The sequence below is a fragment of the Malaya genurostris genome, chromosome 3 (assembly GCF_030247185.1).
Source record: "Malaya genurostris strain Urasoe2022 chromosome 3, Malgen_1.1, whole genome shotgun sequence".
NCBI lineage: Eukaryota > Metazoa > Arthropoda > Insecta > Diptera > Culicidae > Malaya > Malaya genurostris.
The window spans coordinates 81,602,455-81,629,978 of NC_080572.1; the positions used below are offsets into that span (position 1 = coordinate 81,602,455).

The 27,524-nt window shown below is 38.7% G+C and overlaps 1 protein-coding gene across 4 annotated transcripts in view; it reads left to right on the forward strand.

The window, feature by feature from the left end:
• Window positions 1-5,853: 5,853 nt before the first annotated feature.
• The window catches only part of LOC131438091 (myosin-IIIb-like), a 251,269-nt gene continuing 229,598 nt past the window's right edge, over window positions 5,854-27,524 (forward strand). For 3 of the 4 annotated variants that reach the window (XM_058607896.1, XM_058607892.1, XM_058607889.1), the window contains exon 1: window positions 5,855-6,762. In XM_058607896.1, the coding sequence (XP_058463879.1) occupies window positions 6,752-6,762 (11 nt within the window). In that variant the 5' untranslated portion in view covers window positions 5,855-6,751. Of the gene's footprint in view, window positions 6,763-27,524 lie in introns of all 4 variants that reach the window. The other variant, XM_058607895.1, reaches the window with a different exon arrangement.

The following is a 27,524-nucleotide window of genomic DNA, read 5'->3' on the forward strand; positions in this document are numbered from 1 at the left end:
AAATGAGCATGTTGCGCTGCCGGAGAGAGCCGGAGTGTGTCACTGGAGTGACCCACATATTTTCCGGGAGAGCATATTCAGCCGCTGCTGGCTTAGCCGGTAGCAGAACTGTAAGTATGTGCGCGAGGTATCGAGCTGGAACACAACTTCCACAAACATCACGCACGGTTAGACGGTCAGTTCCGCCGTGGGGGACGCGGACTGCACGGAGCACGAGAATCAGCGAGCCAAATTTGTAGCTGATTGCAAGCAAACACTGCATTCGATACCTCGATTCACCGCTGCACCGGGGCCGCTACTAACAGTGCATTGCAAGCGCCATGCCAGAGACGGCCTAACTGTGTGGACATGCAATATCGAGCGTGAAAAGCTAGCGGTAAATGAGAAAGTACCAGTCCGCTCTCCACGCCGATAGATCTCCGATTAGCTGTGTCGGGGCAGTTCGCTCGATTCGTGGGGCATGCGGTTGAAGATGGAACATTTCCCAGCGCGAATTCGCAACGGTGGTAGCATGTTTTTGGATTTTCAGCTATGATCTTGTTCTATTTTAGGGGAAGACTAACTGACGAAAATCGAATGGAAGTCAACTGTATCGTCGTTCGAGACCCGCTTGGCTTGCCGGACAAATCTGGGGTGTCTTTCGGTCAGTGATGTTTTATGTGGCGATTGATGTGTGTGATGTGATTACGGCGAGTTCGATTATGTGTAGCGTAAAAATAATTCCTACCGGGGGCTGCACATGCTTGTCTGACCAGTTTGGGAGCAAGTTTTTACTTGCTATACAACAAGTGGCATATATTTGCCGGTGTAAGTTGTTAGTGAACCAGGCCAGTAGGTGTTTCCATGTAGCCAGTTTATAGAAACGTTTCGATCAAGGCAGGAGAGAAATTCTACACAAACTGCTATTTGATCCCAAAATAACCCGAAGAGTTTAGTCCAATGGTTTGGGAATAGTACATGATGTTGGTGGAAAGTTGATACTGACTTTAACATTTTTTTCACTTTCTTTATTTACATGAAATTGTTGACTTGCAGAAAACTAAACTAATTTGCGAAAAAGCTAATACTAATGGTAGGCCAATTTAACGGAAATGCATCTGGTTAGAAGGAAATCTGTAAAATTCGATTGAATCAGCTGTAACAAGCGATGCCCATCCTTTTTGTATGATTTGAAAATTACATGGCTCAAATTAAATGAAATATAAAACAAAAATATTGGTAACGACTGGAACTCGAACAGATAATCATTAAAGACTGTCCCAGAAAGTATGGACGCTACCAAAAACCGCTGCCATTTCGCAATGGTTCAGAATCTGTCAATTTTTATGGCTGCGTCCTGTTGTTTACACTCTTCTCTAACCACTTGTGCAGTTGTTTATTCGTTTTCATTAGTTTGTTTCGAAATGCGTGGACTTTCAGCAGAACAACGTCGTAAAATTGTGTACAAATGGTGCACAGAACGCGGACTGTCACTGAGAAAGATAGCAAAAAATGGAAGGAGTAGGTGAAAAAGCCGTGCGAAATGCAATCAGGAAGTTCGGTGAGGATAACACTTTTGAGGATAAACCGATAACGGGTTGAAAAAAAGGTCCTGCTAACCCTCAGTTGGATAAACGTATACTGAAGGCGTTCGAGCAAAAGAAGGAGGATTCAGTTCGGGATGTGGCCAAAAAAGTAGGCACTTCGAAGTCAAATGTTCTTCGTGCTAAAGAACGTTTGAATCTTCGAACCTATAAGAAGCAGAAACAACCAAAACGTAGTCCGAAACAAGAAACATCGATCAGGCCGAGGGTTCGAAAGCTGTACAATACGATTCTTGCTGGAAATTTGAACTGCATAATCATGGACGACGAAACCTACGTGAAACTCGATTACAAACCCTTGCCGGGACCACAATATTATACGGTGCGAGAAGGGCAAGTGTTAAACCAGTACGAGACATCGATTGAAGTCGAAAAAATTGGTAAGAAAGCTATGGTCTGGCAAGCAATTTATAGCTGCGGTAAGATTTCGAAACCCTTCATCACCACTGCTTCAATGAACAGCGAAATATGCATCAAGGAATGTTTACAAAAACGACTTCTACCCATGATTCGAAGTCACAAGCGGGAATCAATTTTTTATGCGCTTTCATTCAAAATCTGTTTATGAAGATATGAAAAATTAACAACGAAATAACCCTATTTTCAGAATGCTCAAAATTAATCCAAGTAGAGAGATTTCTCATTATTTTAAATTCATATATTATGAGAATTATAATATCACTATCGATGTTCAATCCCTAAATGACTATTCTGCCTTTCAATACTCTCGCAAAAAAGTAGCTTTGAAAAAGTAACATCCTGGTTTTAATTACGTTTCATACACTTCTTGCGACTCCATAGTGTTGGTCTAAGTGGTATCAGAACTAGTTACGGGTTGCTAATATTGAAGTCAAATTATCTTATTTTCAACTAGTAGCTAGGAACATAGTTGTTTCTAATGATATGTTTGGATTAAATAACGATAGCTTATAAATTATACTTGATTTTACGTTTCGTCTTAGACTCATCAGTGCGAAGCAGTTTATGTTAACTGCTGCCTCCGACCTGACAGTACAACATAAACCGCTAGGCAGACGTAAAGTTAATGCTGTTTACAAAACACTTCTTTGATATTACACCTAATATGATAAATAAGTTTCATGTATGGAAGGTAACGACAAGCAAGAATGTCTCGAACTGGGACATTGGATAGTCTACCTTGGGTACGCAAAGAATTTATTAGTTGAGATCTGACATCACGATACTCCACGCATGTCCAAACGACATGATCAATATCCCGATAACCTTCTCCACAAGCACAATGATTAGTCTCGGAGAGCCCAATTCGAAGGAGATGTGCGTCTAACGTGTAGTGATTGGACATGAGTCTGGACATCACACGAATGAACCATGCCTTTGTCGATATTTTAGGAATAATTGAGTTCATCCACCGACCCAGATCATCTCTATCCCAAGAAGCTTGCCAGCTGGCAAGTGTTCTTTGGCGAGTCGCGCTATAGAATTCGTTGAAAGCAATCGGTCTGTTCAATTTTACCCTCAATAGCACCACGTTTGGCTAAAATATCGGCTCTTTCATTGCCAGAAATGGAGCAATGAGCCGGGACCCAGACTATAGTGATTAGATAATTATTGTTCAATATGTCGTTCAGGCACATAGTTTGGACTTAGTCGTATCAGAACTAGTAGCGGATTGTTACTTGGGCATATTTCCGAGGATATGGTGAAAAATTATGTTGCTACTCTAAATACAGCAAGAGACATTCGCGATTAAGTTCTATCCGTTCTTGTACATGGCAAATTTTGAAAAGGTGTTCCATAGTAAAGTAATTCGTATCCATAGGATTTTTACCGTGAAAATTAAGTGGTAGAAAATTCGGTCGAAAGGTGCAGCCACCCAAAATTTTTTTTTCATCTAACTATTTTTTTTCGGTAAAGAACTCGAAAATATTTGACACGTATTCTTTTCATTTCAATATGGTACGTGTAATTTTCAAGATATGATATTTTAAAGTTTGGCGTTTTCAAAAAAAGAGCATTTCTTCAACAACCAATACTGTAAAATATAATAAAGATGCCAAAATTCGTCCAAGACATGAAATTTGCGTCGTTTCATTAGTTTTCAAATAAACGATTCCATAAAACAAACTTTATAGTTTATTTGATGAAAAAAGTTAACAATTAATAAACAAATAAAAAAGTGTCAAACTTGGGCCTATTTTTTGATGTGGAACGCATTTTTATTTTCTATATAGGGGTGCAAATCAGAAACTCAAAGAAAAATACAAGTAGAAATGTGGTCAGGTTTTAAACAATTACAGCTCAGAATATTTTGTATCAATTATTAATGTTATTTCATTATTTGATTGGAAATATTTCTAAGATTCGATTTGAATGTATCAAGCCACGTATTTTCAAAATTATAAATATAAATGATTCGAATTTTGATTAGTAGCGAACAGTGTTCTATTTTGTCTGCAAAAACTCTCCGTCATACCGGATTTCCCTGCCATAGTCGATGGTTTTGAAGGAGTAAGCGATATATCAAAGGGAAAGCATTGCTCTGATTGGTCAATCGATGCAAAAGCGAAACTGTTGGAACCACGCGAAAATTATAGCAAAATTATAGCTAACGTTTCAGTCCTATGTGTAGCATGCTAGAGGTAGGTTGTTGCCAGACAACAAGACCAAAAGTGCCATAAAACGATTTGAACCTTTAATTGGTATGCTCTGATCTTGTGTCATGCAAGATCGGGTGAAATTCCATGTTATGTCGCTTCGCCTGAGAAATTGACAACTACCCAGGGTAAATTTTGAGTGCATAAGATTAATTTCTAGTTTATACAAGATGAACTCGATTGATAATGAGAAAAAGTTTATCGCTTCAATCGAAATCGCAGAATGGTAGTAATAGTAGAGAAACAGTATAAAAATAACTGCTTGAATACAAAACTTGAACACAAGCTTGGCGAAGAGAAGCTTAAATATCGATATTCGTTTTGCGGCCATGTACAAACATATAATTGCCTACATTTGTGCTATTGATGTAATTTCGTCGACTACAAAACAAATACAAATCACGACAAATAGAGTCTATACTCTGGGTTCGCGTGTTCGGTATTGGTTCCTAATAAAGATCAATCTAAGCCGACTCTCGTGCATTTGCCAATTCAAAAGTGTGACAATTAATTGAAAATGTCGATCATTAGAAATTTTGGTTGCCTTGTTCCACATCAATGGCTCGAACAACCCCATGGGGCTGATCCTTGTAGTTTTTCTTTTTTACGTTGAAAAAAGGAAACGTTAGGGGTTTAACTCAATCTTGGCAAAGTTTCAGAGTGGAAAGATTAATACTTTCGGAGCAGTGTATTTTTCAATCACAACCCGCACGTGCGGAGTGTACCGCAGCGCAACTCGCTCGAATACGGGCTCAACTTGTCGACACATGTCGGGCCACTGATTGAATCCTAACTTTGAGAGTTTATTGTTGACAACGTCTCAGTTAAGATCGCGGTGTGAAAATGAGTTCAAAAATCAAAAATCGTTACTGCAATCCCTTTTACTTTAAGACTCATGTTAGTAAATTTGTGTATAATTTATTCAGAATTTCTCAGTTTTCTAAGAATTTCTGGTCATTATTTGTCGGTGAAGCGCAGACATCGGTACTTATTTTATAAATATTTTAACTTTATAACATGGTTAGATCACACGATCGCACAGTACGTGTTTCCTAGCGATACAAAAGACAAATATGACGTTTGTGATATTTTGTGAATCACAAAATCTATCCAAAATTGCCCATTCTTCGTTCAAATTTACCTCACGTACCCGAATTGGCAACGATCAACATCGCCAAATCCAAACTACTGGCAAATGAGTACACAAACGAATCGCACAATCTACCGAACAAACAAGAAACAAAACAAAGCAAAACCGAAAACATAAAACAGCTGAATGCGTGATGTTGTCGAAACATGATCGCTTATACTCACTTGGCTTGGAGTGAATCGGATGGGGTTAGTGCAAAGGACAGCAGGCGACAGGTGGCAGTGGCAGGTTTTTCCTGTTCTCTTCGGAAGAGCGAAAACCAAAACACAACATTGGTAACGCCAGATCGGTTACCAATGGGAAGAGCGTGAAGCTTAAACCAACCAACTTATCGCTCACATTGCTGCTTGAGCACGATGACGAGGGTTAGTCTCTCTCTCTCTGGCTCAATTTCTCTTTCAAGTTTTGCTCATCCCAACGCGCCGGGCTTATCAGTGTGGGCTCGGTCGCAAGTATCGCCGTTTATGCCAACAGTCTAGTGAACCTAACGTTACCGAATGGATGTTAATTGCTTACCATGGTGCGAACTGACAGCGCGCGTGCGTGAGTGAATTGAGCGATCGACGATCTTTCGAACAGACCCAGATGTTCGGTTGAAGGCATGTGGATCTGAGTTATTTAATTATTATTGATTGCGTTTTTCATTCTGAATGGATTCTTCAAGACCTACTGGATACACTCGGTTCGCATTGGCTGTTCTGAAAGGCGTTGAAACTGTGCAAAAAAAAATAGTTACCAAAACGGAGAATAGAATTGTCTGAGTACGTTTTCGGTGCTGCGAAAATGCGATTTAGCATGACATGAGAAATCTTCACCACCCACAGTGGAAGCGAGCGGGTTTAATCGACTAACAGTTAATTAACTGTTGTTGGAAGATAGTGATTATAGAGCCGGGGAAAGGTGCCCGGTTGGAACGGAAAACCTGTAGTTTTGTGGCCTTCAAGCGTGCGGGTGAAAGATCCGAGTAGGCTGGTTCGGTCGCTTGACCATAACTACCAAAACAATGCTCGGTGGTTGTTGTTTGTGTTATCTTGAGGTAAAATAGTATGAAAATTCATGTGAAATACTTACTTAAATCGTTGTAGCGATCGTCGTACAGGTGTGTGACCAATCCTCCATGTAGGATTTTTTTTTGTTGTAACGCTACATCGTACCGAAGTTTAAGCGGATTCGAAGTTTCCTGTGTTTGGTTCAGTGAGTGGCAGTGAAATTGTGAGATAGATAGCATTAACATATCGGCCAGATACAAGCCGCCGGAAGAAAGCGTCGAGGATTTGTGATCTCTCACGCAGCCAGACGATTTAGGCAACTGGTTTTGTGCATTGTTTGAGCTGTTCCGGACACTGTACGACTGACGCTATCAGTAAACCGGGCGTAATTGTATGAGAGAAAGGTAAGTTTCAACAGCGAGATGATCGTCACGGCGGAACGAACTTAATCGGACTGATGTCATCCAAATTTTCAGCTTTGTTAGCGATCCATTGTTAGGTAAATGACGCTAGTGTTTGACTGTTTTCAAGGTTGTTTTTGGTATTTAACAAAGTGTAATTGCGTTTTAAAAGCGTTATTTTCGTATGATTCATTCTGTTTCAAAAAATTCGGTGGAAATATCTGCTTTGTTATTTTGCGTATTGAAAGTTCGCATGTGTAGAGCGGGGACTCATCTCGCTTTTTGTAACTCTCTAAAATTGTGTAGATTGTGCTGTTCAATAAAAGTGTATTCATTTAAAATTGGAAGCAAGTTCAGTTTTAGGCTTTGAGAAGAAAATTCGTCTCTTAGTAATTGTATTCGGAGCTGTTAATAAGCTAATTATGTCATGCACATAAAATTAATTTGATTTTCTGTGTTTTTGGCGTTGCGATTTGCATTTTGGCATTAAAAGTACCTTAATCTTCACTCAGGTCACTTCAATTAGAATACGTCTTCAGAACAGCCAGAAAACTATATGGGCATTTAAGTCAAAGCTTGCAATTTTCTCTATCATTCTTTCTTTCTGGAGCAGTCATTGCAGAACACGGATTGTGCGAGAAACTACACAGCGCTAATAAGAAACTGAGAATTTACGAATATTGGCTCGGAACTGACGCGCATTGCGAAGTAAAAATTCATCTACACTTTATTATATTTTCGAAGTGTTACTGAGCATTCGAGAAAAACGCAGGATGACCTCGATCATAGAGCACTGGATGCACGAGATTAGTACCATTCATTGGTCAACACCAACAAACCAAACGGTCCTTTTCATGGCATGCAAAATTCTCAAAAATTTATTTTCGAAAAAATTTGAACATACATATATAAATTTCTATGATATAAAAAAAAAACAGCTGCTGCATTAACATTCAAAACAAATGTTAGGAGATATTTTAACAAAAGTTGTTTAGTCCTACTTCAACAGTTCAAACAACGCGATTTTTCGTAGTTATGCGGTTGTTTTCATGTGATTTTTCAATGCGGTAGGGGAGAGTGTTCGGTTACCGGCACCCTTTTGATGTGGAACACATCTTTATTTTCTATATAGTGGTGCAAATCAGAAACTCAAGAAAAACTACACGTAGAAATGTGGTCAGGTTTTAAACACTTACAGCTCAGTCTATTTTGTATCAATTATTAATATTATTTCATCATTTGATAGGAAATATTTCTACGTTTCGATTTGAATGTATCAAGCCACGTATTTTCAATTATATATAATTGAAATTTTGATTAGTAGCGAGCAGTGTCCTATTTGGCTGCTAAAAATCTTTGGTATACCGGATTTCCCTGCCATAGACGACGGGTTTGAAGGAGTAAGCTATGTATCAAAGAGAGAGCATCGCTCCGATTGGTCAATCGATGCAAAAGCGAAGCTGTTGGAAGCACGCGAATCTATAAAAAGAAGTGAAATTAAAGCTAAAGTTTCAGTCCTACTAGTAGCATGCTAGAGGTAGGTTGCTGCTAGACAGCAAGACAAAAACGTGCCAGAAAACGATTTGAAGGACTGAGGCCAGTATTACATTTCTCTTCATGCTCTCTCGTAAATGTGTAAAATGACTCTCGATGTGGCCGGGTGGCCAAGAAAGTTTTGATATTTTCGGTTACAAGTTTGACTACATCACATAAAATCCAATAAAGCTACCGCTTGTTTGGCAGCCTTGCTGAGCCGATTTTATTTCTCTCTCATGTTTCGTTAAATGGTGCCGCCATAGAAATGGACTTACCATTACAAAAATAACATTCACTTAATTTTTATCGCGACAACATATATGTTTTTTTGCACTAATCGCATCTAAACTAAATTATCTAGACATTGTCTGGATAGATTTTTGATTCATGCTTTTGAAGGCGAGATATTCAATGAACAAGTTTCCGTTTTCAGCTATGCAATTCTTCCTTCAGAAAAAAGACTTTCCCGACCGCTAAAGTCAAACAATCATTCTGAAATTTTCACAGAATAATCTAAACTAATTTTCTAAGAGATTATCAGTTGAGTTTTTTTTGATATTCGTCACCGTTTCTGAGAAAATCAGATTTGAAGCGTGAAAATAGCCCTTTAAAACGCCCTAAACACACTTGCGTCAGCCCTTAATTGGTATGCTCTGATCTTGTGTCATGTAAGCTCGGAATTGCATGTTGTGTCGTTTCCCCATGAGAAATTGACAACTACCCCTGGATGAATTTTGAGTGCTTAAGATTAATTTCTAATTTATATTAGATGAACTCGATTGATAATGAGAAATAGTTTATCGCTTCAACCGAAATCGCAGAATGGTAGAGAAACTTAACGTTAAAAAAAAACTGCTTGCATAAAAAACTTGAACACAAGCTTGGCGAAGAGAAGCTTAATTATCGAAATCGCAAGTATGTACAAAGATATAATTGCATACATTTGGGATATTGGTGTAATTTCGTCAGTCATAAAACAAATGCAAATCAAGACAAATGAGGTTCAGTGTTGGTTCGGATTTATTGAACTTTTTGATTGTAGATCATTAGAAATTTTGGTTGCCTTCCCGGGTAGAAGTGATTTGCAAACCAATACCAAATTCTGTTATTAAAATCAAACATCTCAATGGTAGAAATTAACATTATTTAGTTTGAAATAAGAGTTAAAATATCAAAAATCATAACAAAGCCTGCATGAGAAAATAACAACAAAATTAAAAATTCTGTCATTGTAATATCAAACCAAGAGCAAAATATTTATAGAAGATGAATTTGTTAATTATTTTATATTCTAGCATTGAGAATAGAGTAATATCTTAAGTATTTCTCTTATCTGATTCTGATGCAGTTTATTCAATGGTATTTTATTTGAAGATAGAACTACTGGATCAATTTACTTAATGAAATTGAAATAGCTCATAAATAACGAAATAAGATATTATAACTAATTCTGATGTTGAACAGATATTGTACAATGTCTTGATCCCTTGATAAAATATCACGAAAATATCAAGTATCGCTATGACAACACAGAAACATCAAGCCAAGATATGATGGTAAAATTTGGTATTATTTTGACCTTTGTTTGCTATTTACACCTACCCGGGTTGTTCCACATCAATGGCTTGAACAATCCCATGGGCTGATCCTTGTAGTTTTTCTTTAAGCTTATAACCTCTGACTAACTGCACATTATGCAGACATCTATACAGCAATGGAAAGCTAAGGTCCTTAGCTAACAAATGAACAAGAAACTGAGTTGAAACAATCGATTGAAAAAACTTTATTATCGATTTAGTAAAGTGGTAAATTTTGGCCATTTCAAAAAAGGTGTTCGGTTACCGGCACCCCAAGAAATTTTGCTAAAAATGGAAAAATATAAGTAAATTATTCAAAGAAAAAACGAAATTTATTCTTTTCGGAGGCATTTTGGACAAAAGTCTTCATTAACTGATGGTAACTTCGCCTTGGCTCTCTAGACCACTGATTTGTATGGTGGCGACTTTGGTGTTGATTAGGCCGGTCTTCCACCGGCTTCGCGGGATTGAATACGTTGCTGCAGTCGAATTTATTGGCTTATTATCCACCAAGCAACGTTTAATGGCATTAATCAGTGCATTAAAGCTCAATTTCTTTTTACTTGGACGATTTGTTTGAAGTCGCACTGGCTAACAGAACCAGAGAACCAAAGTTTTTTCTTATATGATGGGTGTATTGAAGCCGTCAAGTTGTCCACGTGTTGCATATAACCCGAGATGCCAGGTAATACAATAATTTTAGCTAGCAAAAACGAAAAGATCGCGCCAATTTACAAAAGTCTATAATATCTGACATATGTCTGCAAACAATCGAAGTTTTAAAAGTCTGTGCAAAGTCTTTAGACAAAAAAAGGTTTACATGTTTATTAAGGAATTTGATAATTTACAGACAAATTTGCAGACTTGGCATCTCTGCATATCACTGACAATTTTTCGCGATTTGTTGAAAAAAAAATGGGGTGTCGATAACTGAACACCTTGGTGTGCTGGCAACCGAAATCGGTAGACATGTTGAAAATTACTAATAAAACTTTGGTTGCGAAAATGTTGATAGCATCCGGTATTAAATCACGAAATAGATCGATTTTACTTCATAAATATTCAATCCACTCACCTTTTCGATTGATGCTCTTCAAATTATGATACTATAAAAAAAAGTTATGAAAAACTTTTGTGTTGATTTTCACGCAATTGAAATTGGTTTTGAAGACAACAAAAAGTACAAGCGTCTGTTTGCTTTGACATTCGGCGCAAAAAGAACGTGCTGCTATTACACACACATGATATTTGTCGAAATGACGCTATCTGTTTTCTGTCAAAAGTTACGGTGGGGTGCCGGCAACCGAACACTGCTGGCAACCGAACATCTTTCCCTACATTTTTCTCCCACGAACAAAGATGCATCGCTTTTTATCCGTTTGTGTGCTTCGAGGTGAATTTTTCATATTTCAAAATTGTTGCAAACTCTTAACTTAACACAACTTATTAAGTGTTAACAATTTTGAACAAACACGAAATTACAAAAATAAAATGAATTAGTTTTGCCTTTTTGCCTTTCTCATATAGAAAGGCTATGTAATCACTGTGAAAATCGACTTTTCAACCGAGACCCGGAGGGCCGAATGTCATATACCATTCGACTCAGTTCGACGAACTGAGCAAATGTCTGTTTGTGTGTGTGTGTGTGTGTGTGTATGTGTGTGTATGTGTGTGTATGTGTGTGTGTATGTGTGTGTGTATGTAACAAAAATATGCACTCACTTTTCTCAGAGATGGCTAAACCGATTTTCACAACCAAAGATTCAAATGAAAGGTATCATAGTCCCATAGCCTGCTATTGAATTTCATTCCGATCCGACTTCCGGTTCCGGAGATATAGGATGACATGTACCAAAAAAGTGAAAAAAATATGCACTAACTTTTTTCAGAGATGGCTTAACCGATTTTCACGAAGTGAAATTAAAATAAAAGGTATTATGGTCCCCATTGAATTTCATTTGAATGTTACTTCCGGTTCCGAAGTTATATGGTAATATGTGAAAATTTGAGAAAAAGTTTACTCTCAATTATCTCTGAAACAACTCAACCGATTTTTGCAAACTAAGATTCAATTGAAAGGTTTTATAATGTCCTTTAAAAAATTGTGGATTATTTTATCTGGATCCGACTTCCGGTTCCGGAACTAAAGCGTGATAAGTGGAAAATTACCAATTTTATTAGTATTTTTCCACGAAAACAAATCCCATAAAACTGTCTGATGAATTCTTCTAGTTTGCAGAGCTTGTTAGTTTGTGGGTATGAAAACTTAATTCAGCACTACTGGTCCCCTCTTCTCCTGTTCCGAGAGCACCGACAGTGTAGAAGAAAAATTCCTAAAACTAAATTCACTTCGATTTCTCTGCGATGCTTGAACCAATTTTCATAAATCATGATTTGATTTAAAGTTCATATTGTCTTTAAACCTACTGTGAAATTTCATCCGGATCCGACTTCCGGTTCCGCAGTTGCAGGTCGATGTGTGTCAAAGTTTTCAAATCGCCATGTAGAGTACAACACCGAAAGAAGAAGAAAACACAAAACGAACAAGGCGTGCTTTGTTCTATTTCGTACACGTTGTGTAGTGATGTCAACAATAATAATAATAATAATAATAATAATAATAATAATAATAATAATAATAATAATAATAATAAAAATAATAATAATAATAATAATAATAATAATAATAATAATAATAATAATAATAATAATAATAATAATAATAAATATAAAAATAATAATAATAATAATAATAATCCTACTACATGTTTTATGCTGCTGATTCATACTGTTTAGCTTGACTTACATATGCAGAAGTAACAGAAACGCAGGTTCGTTTCGTTTGTTAGATTTCGTTTAATTGATTTAATCGAAATAGAGCATGAGATAGTAAGTATAGGTTTAACTACGTTCAAAACTGTTCCAATTTGTAGGTCATATTTGTTGGTAGTAAACGAACTTTTTGTAGAGATGGCCAAAACGATTTTTCACAAACTTATATGTTCAAAAGAAAAGTCTTACAGTTTCATACGGAGTTCCAAAAATTTGTTGTGGATACTACTTTCGGTTCCGGAACTACAGGTTGAACAGGATTTATGGAGTTTGTGAGATTAGATCCGAACAAATTATCCTATTGCTATTCAATAAACAGTTGTTTTTGCGAATTTCACGATTATATTTATGATGTAATGAGTAATATGAGAAAGGCATCATTACACCACTAGGTGGATTAAAATAGGTTTTTCCGTAGCAATCACGTTTCGTCTTAGACTCGTCAGTGCAGAGCAGTTCAAATTGAACTGTTTAGTGCAAACTTAAACAGTTCAACTTGAACCGCTAAGCAGTGCTCAAATTGAACTCAAAAGTTTCAAAAGTCAGCCTGCTTGTTTGCATGGCACAAGATGAGCAAAACTAACGAAAACAATAAGGGATGGAGAATTTAAAAAAAATCCGGTGAATGCCTTAACGAGTTTGCAGTATTTCGCTTCGACTTCGAAGGAAACTGGTTTTTATGAAATTTGCTGGACATACAGACTTTGTCACAAAATGCCACTTTGTTTTTCCGAAATTTTTCTAGACTTTTTTTTCAAATGGTCAAATTCGTTTTTTCGAATAGTTATAGTCAACAGTCGAAAAATGACACACCCTACAAAAACGTGCTGTACTAGCGGTTTTTCTCAAAATCAGTCAAATTTTCTAATAAAAATTAACGAAAAGATTTCAAACCGAGCCCCACATCGGAGGGAAACGATTATAAAAATTTGAAGTTGATTTACAAAAATAAAAAAAAGTTTTGATTTTGATGAAATTTTGTGCCAAAATGGGTAATTATGTTCCCCATCAATCGTTCGTACATTATAAGCAGAGCTACCAAATTCTCAGTTTTTTCTGTGAAATCATAGATTTGTTATTATGATCAGTATCTAACGGGGAAACAGATTGAAAAACTGACATATGAACACAATGATGTAATGAAAACCGCGAAAATGTTACCGCAGAGACGGGACTCGAACCCGTAGCTAACTCCTAACCGGGGAAATTGTTTTACCAATTAAACTACCAAGTTTGCATGCTTAGTTTTCGTTCAATCAATTGGACCTTCTCTTCATGTGTTTTCATATGCAGGGTAGTACAGAATTTTAAAATGTTTTTCACAGATTTTCCCAGATCGATATCGACAATTGCATATGATCGAAAAGATGAATCAAAGATGGTACACAGATTTTACAAGTTGAAACACAGATTTTAAAATGGCAACTCTGATTACAAGATGGACACTTCCAAAGAAACTTTTTTCTCGTAGAAACATTTTTTTCAGAGTTTTTTTTATTGAAAACTAAACTGAAAGTCAAAATCATCCGTGAATCCAATGGAACTCATTTTGTGAGATGATTTTACAAAAAACTCTAACACTAGTTGCCCGACATCTGCAAAAAGTATCAGGCCGGATGAGAAGAAGTTTCAGTAAGAAAACAACGTCTCTCAATATTTTTAGTGTAGGATTCCTAGTTAATAGTACCCTCACAGATTTTGATGAAACTTTCTGAACATGTAGACTTTGTTACAAAAAAATCACTTTGTATGCTTGGTTTTTATTCCAAAAATGATCTAAATTGTCTTTAGAAAAGGGTCTAAGTGTGTTGTAATAATATTTATTAATATAATATAAAATCCTTAGTTAATATAATACAAAATCTTTAGTTAATTAAAAAAATATATAGAAATACTTACATTAAATTTTTTTTCTGTTAAATATTTTGAAGTCGATTTACAAAATAAACACCGTTTTTGATTTTGATTAAATTTTGTCCTAAAGTAGGATATGATGTTCGCCACAAATCGTCCATATATTGAAAGATGGGCACTTTTTCTTGCCCAAACTGAAACTGATTCTTTTTTTCAATGTCTTTTAACCTTTCTTTGGCTACACAATCAACTCCGTTGGCTTGATAACACTCTAACACGCTTCGAGAGTAGTGGTAGGATGCTAAAACAGACAATAATAGAGTTTATTCTTTCATAAGAATGACAAAAGACACTTCTGAAGGTACTCTTTCGTGTGAATAACTCCGTGGATTGTTTCGGATGTGATGAAGGGAGCGCTTATTTCAGCACATTCGCAAATCGCCTGCCAGATCAGGAACTTCTTTGAAAATATCGACAATTGCATGTCTGACAAATAAAGTACTTTTCACTGATCTAGAGATTTTTTATAATCAAGACTAATATTTGAAAAAGGCGTATATTTTTAAACCATATATTTTAAAACAATTATAGCTCGCAATCTACAGCTTCCATGAACATAGCGTCTGAGAGAAAGGTGTAGGTAATCAATTGATTTTTTTAGAGGTACACTGAAGATAAAAATTTCCGATTTTTCAAAAAAAAAATGATAACTTATTTTTTTTAAATTCACAGTTAATCGTACGATTTTTTTATGTCACAAAAAAGAACGCAAGTTACAAGAAAACTAATGTATATTTTAAAAAGTTGGAGAGACGCCGTAGGGTTGGGCAAAACAAATCTCTGGACCAATGAGAAATTCTTTTATTTGTCAGACCCATATGCTTTATTCTTTTCCCTTTTATCCAGACCCCCACTCCGCCTCCCAACACAACCATACTCCCTCGGCGAAAGACCATAGGGACCGTTGATAAACCACGTAGACTAAAATCTGGTACTTTTTAAACCCTTATTTTATATTTAACATAATCGGTCAGGGATCAGGGTCATTTCGCCGAATGGGTCATTTCGCCGAATGTCATTTCGCCGAAAGCCATTTCACCGATTCCTGCAATTGTTTTAATATTGTAACTGGAATTGATTTAAAATAAAAACAAATGAATGATAATACGTTAACGCCCGTTTTGTTGACTTACAATTGTACTTCTTGAATAAATATTGATTCTTGTACTCTTGAATAAAAATTGATTCATGAACTTCAGAGCGGAGTTCCCAAGAAAATTTGTTGACTATTAGCCACTAAGCATCAAAGCAATTGTATAGGTGTAAATCAAATGTATGAGGTATTTTCCATTTACCAAGTGAAAAAATATCTAATGCGGCTTCGCCACATCGATTTGATTCGTGTGCTGTCCGACCTCGCTACCGCTCGTTCGGACCTAACTAAAGCAAAGAAAACTGGCTTTGAGTAGACCGGGCAATCGAGGCGGTTACAGGTTTGTATGCAAGAGGCCGCCGTTTCCGACGGCGGGTCGGCGGCCAACTCAGCCGGCGTCGCCTCGGCGGCTTCATGCCGCCTAGACTTCTTGGATTCGGTTATGTGGCTGCGCCACATCAGTTATTCAGGAGGCATAATAACGAAATTACCCTTTCGGCGAAATGTCCTTTTCGACAGAATGACTTTCGGCGAAATGGCTTTCGGCGAAATGGCTTTCGGCGAAGTGACCCGCTCCCATCGGTCAGTACTGTTGATCCATCATGAATATCGACGAACATATTGTGGCAATACTGCGTCCAACAGCGAGACTTAATTTTTTAGAGTTCGAATAGTTCGTTCATGGTATTCAAAAGAAGTATACAGTTCATTTTCAGACCTAGTGAGATAATCAAAGTCGGAGGGGTAAATTGTGTTAGCGGAAATATTATTTACGAAAGGTTTGTCCCAACAAGAAGACACTACATGACATACAGCGAACGCAACAATAGACTTTTTGAAAATAAGAACATATTGATAATTTTAACAAAAGATTTTATTCTATTAAGAATTGAGAAAAGGATATTAAATTTATCCATCGAGACGATTCAGTTGGTTCTGCGCAGTCCTGTAATAAAGGCAACCAAAAGGTGATGGATTTGAAATGACGAACTTTAATTTTAAATAAATTTGGGGAATTTTAATATCATACCGGTATCTGTTTACAAGTAATGATGATCTCGCTATTATAAAGCATTGTCATAAATTCGCAGTTATATAAGAGGATAAGATAAACAATAAATCTCAAGCGGCTTTACTGGATGAACGATAAGAAAGAAAATGTATTTTCTTAGTAGTGTGATTAAAATTGATAATTTTACGGGTGGAAATAGTTAGCAGGTTCGATTTCAACTTCTGAGGTGTATGTTTTGGCAAATGTTTACTTTCACGATTACAATCATTTCGATGTTTCAAATCTGTTTTTCGTTGGGTAAAACTACACTGATAGCGGCTTCACGCCAGAATCTTTGAATTGTGATCGGCTATACATGAGCGATAAATCCTGAATACTTTCTCATCCTACTAACATTGGTCCTGTGACACTTGTGGTAAGGTTCTATGACACTTGTGAATGAGAGTGGTCATGTACGTTATCACAAATTACAATGTTCTAAGTCGGATTAGGTTGCACGTATCGTGCATTTGGTACAACTGTTTATTAATGTTTTTTTATCAATCGAAGGAAACGCGCGGAAGGTTAACCAAGTTAATCGTAGACTTCCTCCCCCCTCCCCCCTTGTAGACTAACGTAGACTTTCGTGAGACCCCCCCTCTCCCTAGTGAGCCTACGGGGTTAAAGTCGAGCTGAAATAAACTCACAATAACATACTTTATTGGTCATACCGATCAAACATGCAAAGTTTTATACAAATCGAAGGGGGTCGTGCCAACAGCCAGCCGATTCCACATGGAATTACTCTAATTTATTCGTTTGATAACATTAGAACAAATTGGCTCAAATGGCACGTTCCCTCTCTTTAGTACGCTTCATGCCATTCAGTACGATTCGCCTAGGATTTTCTGGACACATCTTGAATTGACATGACATAATACCACTCCTCGGTTGCACTACTTTTCTGGTCATTTTATTGTGCATTGGATCACTTTTATGACCTTTTCATTTTTTTGCCTTTCTCATATAGAAATGTTATACAATCACTGTGAAAACCGACTTTTGAACCGAGGCCCGGAGGGCCGAGTGTCATATACCATTCGACTCAGTACGTCGAGATCACAAAATGTCTGTGTGTGTGTGTGTGTGTGTGTGTGTGTGTGTGTGTGTGTGTGTGTGTGTGTGTGTGTGTGTGTGTGTGTGTGTGTGTGTGTGTGTGTGTGTGTGTGTGTGTGTGTGTGTGTGTGTGTGTGTGTGTGTGTGTGTGTGTGTGTGTGTGTGTGTGTGTGTGTGTGTGTGTGTGTGTGTGTGTGTGTGTGTGTGTGTGTGTGTGTGTGTGTGTGTGTGTGTGTGTGTGTGTGTGTGTGTGTGTGTGTGTGTGTGTGTGTGTGTGTGTGTGTGTGTGTGTGTGTGTGTGTGTGTGAGTATGTATGTGTGTGTGACAAATAATGTCACTCAATTTTCTCAGAGATGGCTGAACCGATTTTCAAAAACTTGGATTCAAATGAAAGGTCTTGAGGTCCCTTACAAAGTTCCTGAGTTTCATATGAATCCGACTTCCGGTTCCGGAATTACAGGGTGATATGCACCAAAAAAAGAAACAAAATAGTCACACACGTTTCTCAAATATGGCTAAACCGATTTTCACAAATTTAAATTTAAATGAAAGGTCTTCTAGCATTCTACAATTTTCCTGAGTATTATGTGGATCCCACTTCCGGTTCCGGAATTGCAAGGAAATATGTGAAAATTTATCACAAAATATGCAATCATTTTTCTCGGAAATTTCTTGATCAATTTTCACAAACTAAGAAGCAAATAAAAGGTCTTGAAATTTATTAAAAAATCACCGAAAAGTTGATCCAGATCCGACTTCCGGTTCCGGTATTACAGTGCGATTGGAGAAAATTTTCAATTTCATGAGTATTTTTTCACAAGCGATTGCGAAACGAGGTGCACATTTTTATAAAACTTACTGCTAAATTGATCTAGTTGACGGATCTTATTAGTTAGTGATTATATAAGACTACTCTGGGACTACTAGTCCCCGGTTTCCGCTTCCGAAAGCATCGGTAATAGTGAAGAAAATCTCCAAATACGGAACGTCCGTCGATTTCTCAGCAACGGGCGTCTCACCGACGAGCGTAGACTGGTTCAAATCGTACTTGACAAACCGTTCAGCTCGAGTGAAAATTGGATCTTCAACTTCAGATATATTCTCAAATAAGTCTGGAGTTCCGCAAGGAAGCAATCTTGGTCGATTACTGTTTTTGATCTTCATAAACGACGTTTCCTTTCTGTTACCACCGGAATGCAGATTGTTTTATGCAGATGATGCAAAAATTCTGAAAGTCATCAAGAATCTTGAGAACTGTTTTGAACTACAACAAATGATACAAAAATTCGCTGATTGGTGCTCAAAAAATTTCTTATGCTTGAGTATCGAGAAATGCTGTGTCATATCATTTCATCGGAAATCGGATCCTATCCTGTACGATTACGGAATTTCGGGAAGGTCACTGACGCGAGTAGAAAGCATTAAGGACCTTGGTGACCTTTTAGCCAAAGCTAACCGTCAACTTGGTTTTATCATTAAGGTTGCTAAAGAGTTTCGGGACTTGTATGGACAGCACGAACCTTTTCGAATAGTCTGCATGCGGTTCAACGAATTTTTTCATCTTTTTGATTTTAATGTGTCACCTGTTGTGTTTCGTCAACGATTCTTTACCAATTCCACATTGTGAATAGTTAGCTTTAAGTTTTTAGTCTTTATTTTTATTTCTCTTTCATTAAGACAAAATATGTCAGATGATACTATTTATACAAATAAACAAATAAACAAATAAGCCGTTTTTTACGATTTATGATTCAAATTAAAGCTCTTATTGTCTTTGAATATACTGTGTAATTTCATCCTGATCCGACTTCCGATTCCGAAATTATAGGGCGATGAATGTCAAAACATTCAAATTCAAAATGAACGGGTTTAGCGTGATGGGTAAGTCGATGCCTTTCACGCTGCCCACCTGGGTTCGATTCCCAACCCCGCGCACATAGGGTCAGAAAAGCTTTCTGGCCCGAAGAGGTGAATGACAACAATGTTAAAACCTCTATAATCGAAAAAAATGACGATGCAAAACTGGTACGCGACAGTACGTGCGGCTTTGTTCCATTCACAGTGTGCATTGTTCAATTTTGTATAGCGTGCAGGGTTGCCACATGAAAATTTATATTTTTCAGGTGAAAAATATGTAAATTTCTAATCCTTTTATTCAATATGTACCTACTTGTTAGTGTTATTACAAAATCATGATAAAGGTGCTTTTCAATAAAAGTGCACTTATTGCCTTTCTCATAAAGAAAGATTAAACAATCACTTGAAAAATTGACCCGAAAGGCTAAGTGTTCTGTATAATTGGACACATTTCATCGAGCTGAGCAATGTATGTGGGTGTGTGAGTATGTGTCAAATAATGTCACTAATAAAAAAAATCTCGTAGTCCTGTAGGTTGCTATTGAATTTCACACCGTCATTTAGAGCGACGAAGAGTAAAATTCTTCTAGATTTGGCTTAAAACTGATTCAATTTGTAGGCTATATTAGTTACTTACTAAACGAACCGACTTCGGCTATACTGGTTCCAAGATCCTGGTTCCAGAAGTACCAGAAGTAGTAGTCAAAAAGTTTAAAACGAGACTCACTCAATTTTCACAGAGATGATTTGATCGATTTCCACAAACAGGCTCAAATAAAAGTTCCTACAGTCTTATAGGTTGCTGTTTAATTTCATCCGGGTCCGATTTCCGGTTTCAGAACTATAGGGTAAAGTGTGTTTAATCATTTAGTGCGACGATGCAAAATAAAGAAAAATTTCTTATCAACTTGACATAACTGTTTGCAATTTGAAAAGGTTATGTTAGTTTATAACCAAAGAAAGTTTCTTTTTTTATTGAAGATTGAAAAAGAAAAATTCTTCACAAAATCTTCTGGTGATATTGTTGAAAATATTAGTAATATGAGAAAGGCATCATTACATCACTAGGTGAATTAAAACAGGTTTTCTTCGGGCAGTTAGACGCTCCTTGAAGGATTTGATCACATGAGACACAGTTGTAGTTACAATTTCGAGCTTATTAGCGATCCTTGGGGTGGGACGCCTCTGAATTCTGATTGTGAGAGCACAACATTTTTTACGAAATTAGTTTTCAATACAGTACCTTTGGAAAGTCATCGTACTCTTTTGTGAAAAATGAGATCATTACTAAATCTCCATTTCTTCTAAGAATTTTTTTAATGGGATAGAAAAAGAATGATTTCAACAAAATGCTTTTGACGATCTTGATTACCAAATTCAGATTATTTTCAAATTTAAAACTTTTTTCACCTGAAATGACGACCGTGACGACGCGTTCTACGGATAAGGGGTTCAACGAAAAGTGGATACAAATTGAATGGCCCGTTACTCTTGTTCAGTTTGATTTAGTATTTTTCGCAAAAAAATGGCAGTTGCGTATGAAAAACAGTTTTCAAATAGCCTGGTGGCTCCCATGCCGCAGGTTGCTGACTTCTGGTCTAGGCAACTACAACAAGATAGCTGAAAACTGCAAGGTGTCTATCGGTTGACAAAAGTGAGACAATCGTTCACAGCTCCAATTAGTGGAAATTTCATCAGCAGTGGAATTACTAATTGTTGGATTCATTCTTCACGCCCTCGCGCGAACCGCGTTGAAGAAAGACTTCACTTCAAAGTAGAAAAGAAAGCTGCCCGTCATTGATTTCTGATCTACCCGGTCGGTGGCGCTTGCATCGTTCGACGTTATCCAACGAAAAACAAAAAAAAAACGTTTCGCTTTGCTTTGAATCCCACCGTAGTCAGTAAGCTGCAGCGCTGCCTAATTAAGACCTCCACGGGTAGGCACCACCCATCGCGGTTGATCATCTCCAAATCGTGATCGTCTTAGATTAGCTCAACTAAACTAAACCCGCCGTCTTGATGCATCGTCCCAGCCAGTGCCCCGGCCGATTATATTGGTACAAATAAACATGAAACCAGCATCGCTTCTGGCAAATATGTGCACCGGCTTAAGTCAAATTAGGGGAGTTCTCAGACGCGGCTTACGGCCGATAACGATGAAGAAATGGTAGGGGGAGGGGGCGTTGGGTAAACCAATAACCTCAATATTATTAAACATAAAAGTATGAGTGGAAAACCCTGGCTGTCTGGCCGTCATCGGTTGTTTTCCGCGCTTTCTGTTGATTAGTTGGTGTTTGATGCGATGTCTGCGCTGGTATTTTTCCTTCTTCTTCTCTCGGTTCAGGTCCCCTTTCCCCTACGTACATAATTCGTTTGGCCTTCTCGGCACCGCTCGCTGCAAGGCGTCCAGATTGATAAAATAAGTTGAATTACATTCGAGCAATTTACTGATTAAAGTGAAGTCTTAATTCAATCAGTGATGTTTTTGTTGTGAAAGATTTTTCCCCTCGCTCTGCCTCCACTTATATTTTTAATGCTTTTTACGACGGAGTGCTTATTAGACTAGAAATGTAGCAAACCAGGACAATGCAAGGTATGATGGAAAAACGGTCGACGAACCGTTCTGGTGCCGGATCGTTTGAAACGGAATTGGAAATGTTGCTTTCAGTATAGATATAGCAATGCTCCACTTATGAATGTGTTCTGTTATCCCGCCGTTGAGAATTTGACGGTGACTCATCTATAAGTCACTGTAATCTCCAGCTATGAAGTTGAGTGGAATCTTAGGCAACCTTTCCCGGGCCGCATAGCATAGCATAGTCGTCTTTCTCGTGTCCATCGCACTTTCCAACTCTGACCGAGCGGAGGTCCAATAAGTTCAATGTACCTTGGCGGCTGCAAGCCATCTTTTCTGGGCATCACCACAACAACCACCAACTCAACTCAAGGGCACTATTAACCTACATCCGCTGACCATGAAACGCACGAGCGCGGCGGTACTGCACAGCCACACCACAGCCGTCTAATAATCTAACAGGCTATACATCGACGCCGTTTCAACATCCGAATCGCCGTTGTGCGGCGGCTGCTGCTGTTGGAAAGGAGCACTCCGACGGTGGTGATCTGCGCTTGAAAAGAAATCTTTTTACGTAGTCCAAAACATAGCCCATAAATCAAAATGGCTTTGGTCGGAATGAGAAACTTTCTTCGTGGGTTTTTTTTTTCTCAACAAACAATGTGCTCATAGGGTATCACTCATATCTTCACCTTCGGCTGTGTGTCGAGATTCATCGAACACATGTCATCTTTTGTGTGACCAGACAAAATGGTTGTGTTTTGGTAGGCTAGGCTAAAACAAACGGCTGAGCGAGTGAAGTCAGAATAAGCACATTACCCCAAAACAGTTGTAAACATCCGCACGCGGACGAGCGGCGAAAATCAGCGGAAAGATATAAAACGAAACAATTAAGATAAAACAAACCTCATATTATTGGTAACGATTGTTACGATAGTGGTGGTGGTGCTGCTGGTTGTAACGATAGTCGTAGGAGATGATCACTCATGTGTGTGGCTGGACGAGCTGCAAAATGAGGGGAGATTGTAGCAAACTAGTACATCAACAATGCATTACCTGTGTTTCCCGTCTGAGCGATGGTGGCTGTCTTATCTATTATACGTAACGAACAAACGCCTGGTTAAGACATAAACAAAAAAAACTACAAACAATTGATTTCTGCGGACTTTTTTTTCTGCGGAAATATTGCCCTGGTGCACGCGGTCCCCATGGTGCAGTGGGAATGCTTCCTGTTTTGAAACTGATGAGTACTGTGGTGTATTCCAAAAAGTGTTTCAAAGTGTGAATGAAAATTTTAAATTATTTTCGATTAGTTTAGTGGGATAGTAATAAAGTTTAACAATATATGTACAGGGTCCGGCACTCGAAGTGTAACCAATTAAAAAGGTCATAAATTCAGTTTGGAAAATTACTTTTACTTAATTCAAAGTACAAAATGTGTAAAAATAATACAAAATTCAGAATCAATTCACTTTTGCTCGATATGACCACCTTTTGCCTTGACTATGGCCTTGAGACGGTCAAAAAACGAATCGCAAGTTGCCGAATGTGACTTGCAGGTATTTAGGCCCACTCGCGGACAATAACTTTTTTCAGCGCCTCGAGACTGGTGTATCTTTTAGTTCGGACTTTGCTCTCCAAAATGGCCCAAAGAGAATAATCCATTGGATTCGCATCTGGTGAATTCGAGAGCCATTGTGTGGACGTGATGAACGTTGTTTTTCAGCCATTCTTGGTTCACTCGAGCTTTGTGAGACGGTGCCGAGTCCTGCTGAAACGTCCATGGTCTGCCACCGAAATGTTTGTCTGCCCACGGCTTCAAAGCAACCTCCAGAATACTTTCCCGATAATATGTCGCATTTACCTTGACGCCAGGCTCGATGAAAACGATTGAAGAGCGCCCATCTGCGGTTACAGCGGCCCAAACCATTATCTGTTGCGGGTGCTGCCTCCTGGTGGCCAATCGATGACTCAAATTCTCGTATGAACGGTCGGTCAAGCAACCCTATCGTTTTGAGAGTTTACGAATTGCTCAATTGGAAAAATTTTCTCGTCAGAAAATACAATGTTCGGAAATTGACCGCTTTCGGCCAAACGAAGCAACTCCTTCGCTCTCTAAAGTCAAGATTTTTTTTTCGCGTTCACTTTTGGCAAAATGCTTTCTTGCGCTTGTAAACATTACAACTCCGAACTGTCATTTAGCAAATTTCTAGAGAGCTGATGCCCGTGCGTCAGCTGCGCGAGCGGTCTGAAGTTGGTTACACTTCGAGTGCCGGACCCTGTAAAGTGATGTGATGTGATGTGATGTGATGTGAAGTGAAGCCACCATCAGTTCAAGGACTTGCCAGTGGATGCGGGTAGACTTACAGTAGACCCGATATGACTCATCCATTCACCTTCTTACTATAGCTGTTACCGAAAAGCGAAAAAAAAAGGGTTGGGCGGATATGTAAGTAGAATCTTTTACTCGTATTCCGCGGGAATAAAAGATGCTCTTCCAACCATAATATCCAGTGCATGGATGAAGCATATCGCTATAATGCTTGAACCCGCCTGATGGTTTGTTTGAGAAGGGCGCGTCAGACTCATTTCAAACCTTCTGAAGTAAACTAGTTTCCTTCAAGTGACTTGGGCTGGCTATCCACAATCCCTCGTCCAGTCGTCAATTCGTCCGATGCCCTGATGCTTCCTCCCCTTTACGTCCCCGTGATAAATGTTTTATATTGATAAATACAATGAAACATAGTGTAATGAAATTATTATAACAGATGCGCAGATGTACGTAGTACTACTCATAATAAACCCTATGTTGGCGCTAGCCGGGACCCTACGTTGTGTTTAATTAAATCCTCACCAGGATATTTCAGCGAAGCGACGGCAGCTATTTGTCGGTCGACCTTACTTGCATTCGCACTGCAGTACACCGGTAGCGAACAGCAATGCAACTAACGGGTTCTGCAAACAGCCACAGCGGTCACCAAAGCAGCCAAAGGAGCAGAAGACGAACAGCCACAAACAAACAGCTGCACTGATAAAACTCACAACTGGATGAACCTTGGCGGACTCTTGCCAATAAAAAAACTACACTATTTTAACGTTTGAGTCACTTTATTCACTGACTATTGCTAGTGTATTTCACTTCTGCTGTTCGATACACTTCGGACTTTATGATAGATCAAAAACGGTCCGATTCTAATGCAGGTTTATTTGAGACTGACTGGTCTGATGATTGTGAACAGAGCGAGAAGATAAAATGAAAAACTGAGTTGCCAGAAGGGCCTGAGAAACTGACATAATTCTATGAACGGTAGCACCAACTATCTGCAGAAGGCAGTGTTGGTAAACAGTGTCGCCAGTAAAACTAGTGCGACGCAACATACTCGCCGCCTTGAACGACTATGTTCAACATTAAATATACACATAATTCACAAACATTGAACTTACAGATATGATACAATACACTTTCAATTCTTACAGGCTAACACATTAAAAATTTCAGCTTAATCTAATGAGGTATCCGAAATCCTTTGAACTGGCTGGAGATTGTTGCTAGTAGATTCTACTTCGGGAGCCACCGATGCACTGGGCAGCAAGCATATTTTACTGATGGGCCGATTGATGATACCTCGTACAGTGCGAAGCGAAACAACTCGTGTTAGCTTATCCTTTCCAGGTAATACCGCTTCGATTCGAGCAAGTGGCCAACGGATTGGTGGATGTAGTTCGTCTACGATGATGACCATTTTACCGGGAACAATTTCGTTGTTTCGTATCCATCCTCGTGTATCTTTCTGCAGTTCTTGGAGATATTCCTTCCGCCAGTGGGTCCAAAATTTCTGCACATGCAGTTGCAGTTTCTGGTAGTGGTCGAGTCTATTGACAGGTGCGTTCTGAAGGTCTGGGTCGGGCAGGGCATACATCGATGATCCAATCAGGAAGTGCGCAGGAGTTAGGGCAGCTAAGTCATTGGGGTCTTCTGTCATTGGAAGCAACGGTCGAGAATTCATTATTGCTTCGATTTGAGTAAGAATGGTGCACATTTCCTCAAAAGATAAACGACTCGAACCTAGTTGACGGAACAAATGTTTTTTGGCAACTTTAACGGCTGCTTCCCAAAGGCCACCAAAGTGCGGTGCTTTCGGCGGTGTTAAATGCCAGGTTATGCCTTTTTCTGTGCAAAAGGCTGCGATTTCGTCCTGCTGAAAACCGTCTTTAAGCATCGTAAACAGTTCGGTAAGATCGTTTTTAGCCCCTTCAAAATTTTTCCCATTATCGGAATGAATGTGTGCGGGTCGACCGCGTCGCGCGATGAATCTTCGCAATGAACATAAAAAGGCCTGAGTAGACAAATCGCTCACTAGCTCTAAGTGAACTGCTTTGGTCGAAAAACACACGAATACGCACAGGTAGGCCTTGGCGGGAGCGGCACGTTTGTGAATAGGACGAAGATAGAGTGGACCGGCATAATCAACACCTGTAACACTGAAGGGACGACTGGGAATGACTCTCGATACAGGCAGTTGGCCTATTTGTTGCTGCGCAGGTACCGGATTGAGGCGAGTACAACGGAAACAATTTCTGACTACGTTGCGGACTAGTCTTCGACCGTTGAGTGGCCAGAATTCTTCTCGGATTGCTGTTAATAGCAGACGTCCGCCGCCGTGTAGTAATTTGCGATGGAAATCCTCAACTATCAGTCGTGTGAACGGATGGTTTGTTGGAATCAAAGCCGGGTGCTTTGCTTGATAGGGTAGCTGTGCGAAGTTTAAACGACCTCCTACTCTCAACACTCTCTCTGCATCTAAGAACGGCGTCATTTGGCGAATATGGGAACATTTCGATACCGATTTATTTTTATCCAACTGGTTGATTTCTGCGACAAATTCATCATTCTGCGCCAACCGAATGAGGAACGTTTTGGACTTGGCAAGCTCATTTACGGTAAGTGTACGGCCTACAATAACTTCGGGCGAGGTGGGCGGCTGCGTGCGTATTTTAGCTCGGGTATTGTTAACGAATCTCATGCAGTACCCAATGACATGAAGAAGACGGCCGTATGACGACCAACGGAGAAACCAGGGATGTACTGTTGGCGTTATTTGAGTAACTGCGACGGTAGTTTTGATTTCCAATTCCTCGTGTGAAACACTTGGTGGGATTGATTCTGGCCAATCTTGGAGTGGACGTGATAACCAACTGGGACCGCTGATCCAAATATCGTTTTTCAAAAACTCGTCAACCGACATGCCACGTGAAGCCAGGTCAGCAGGATT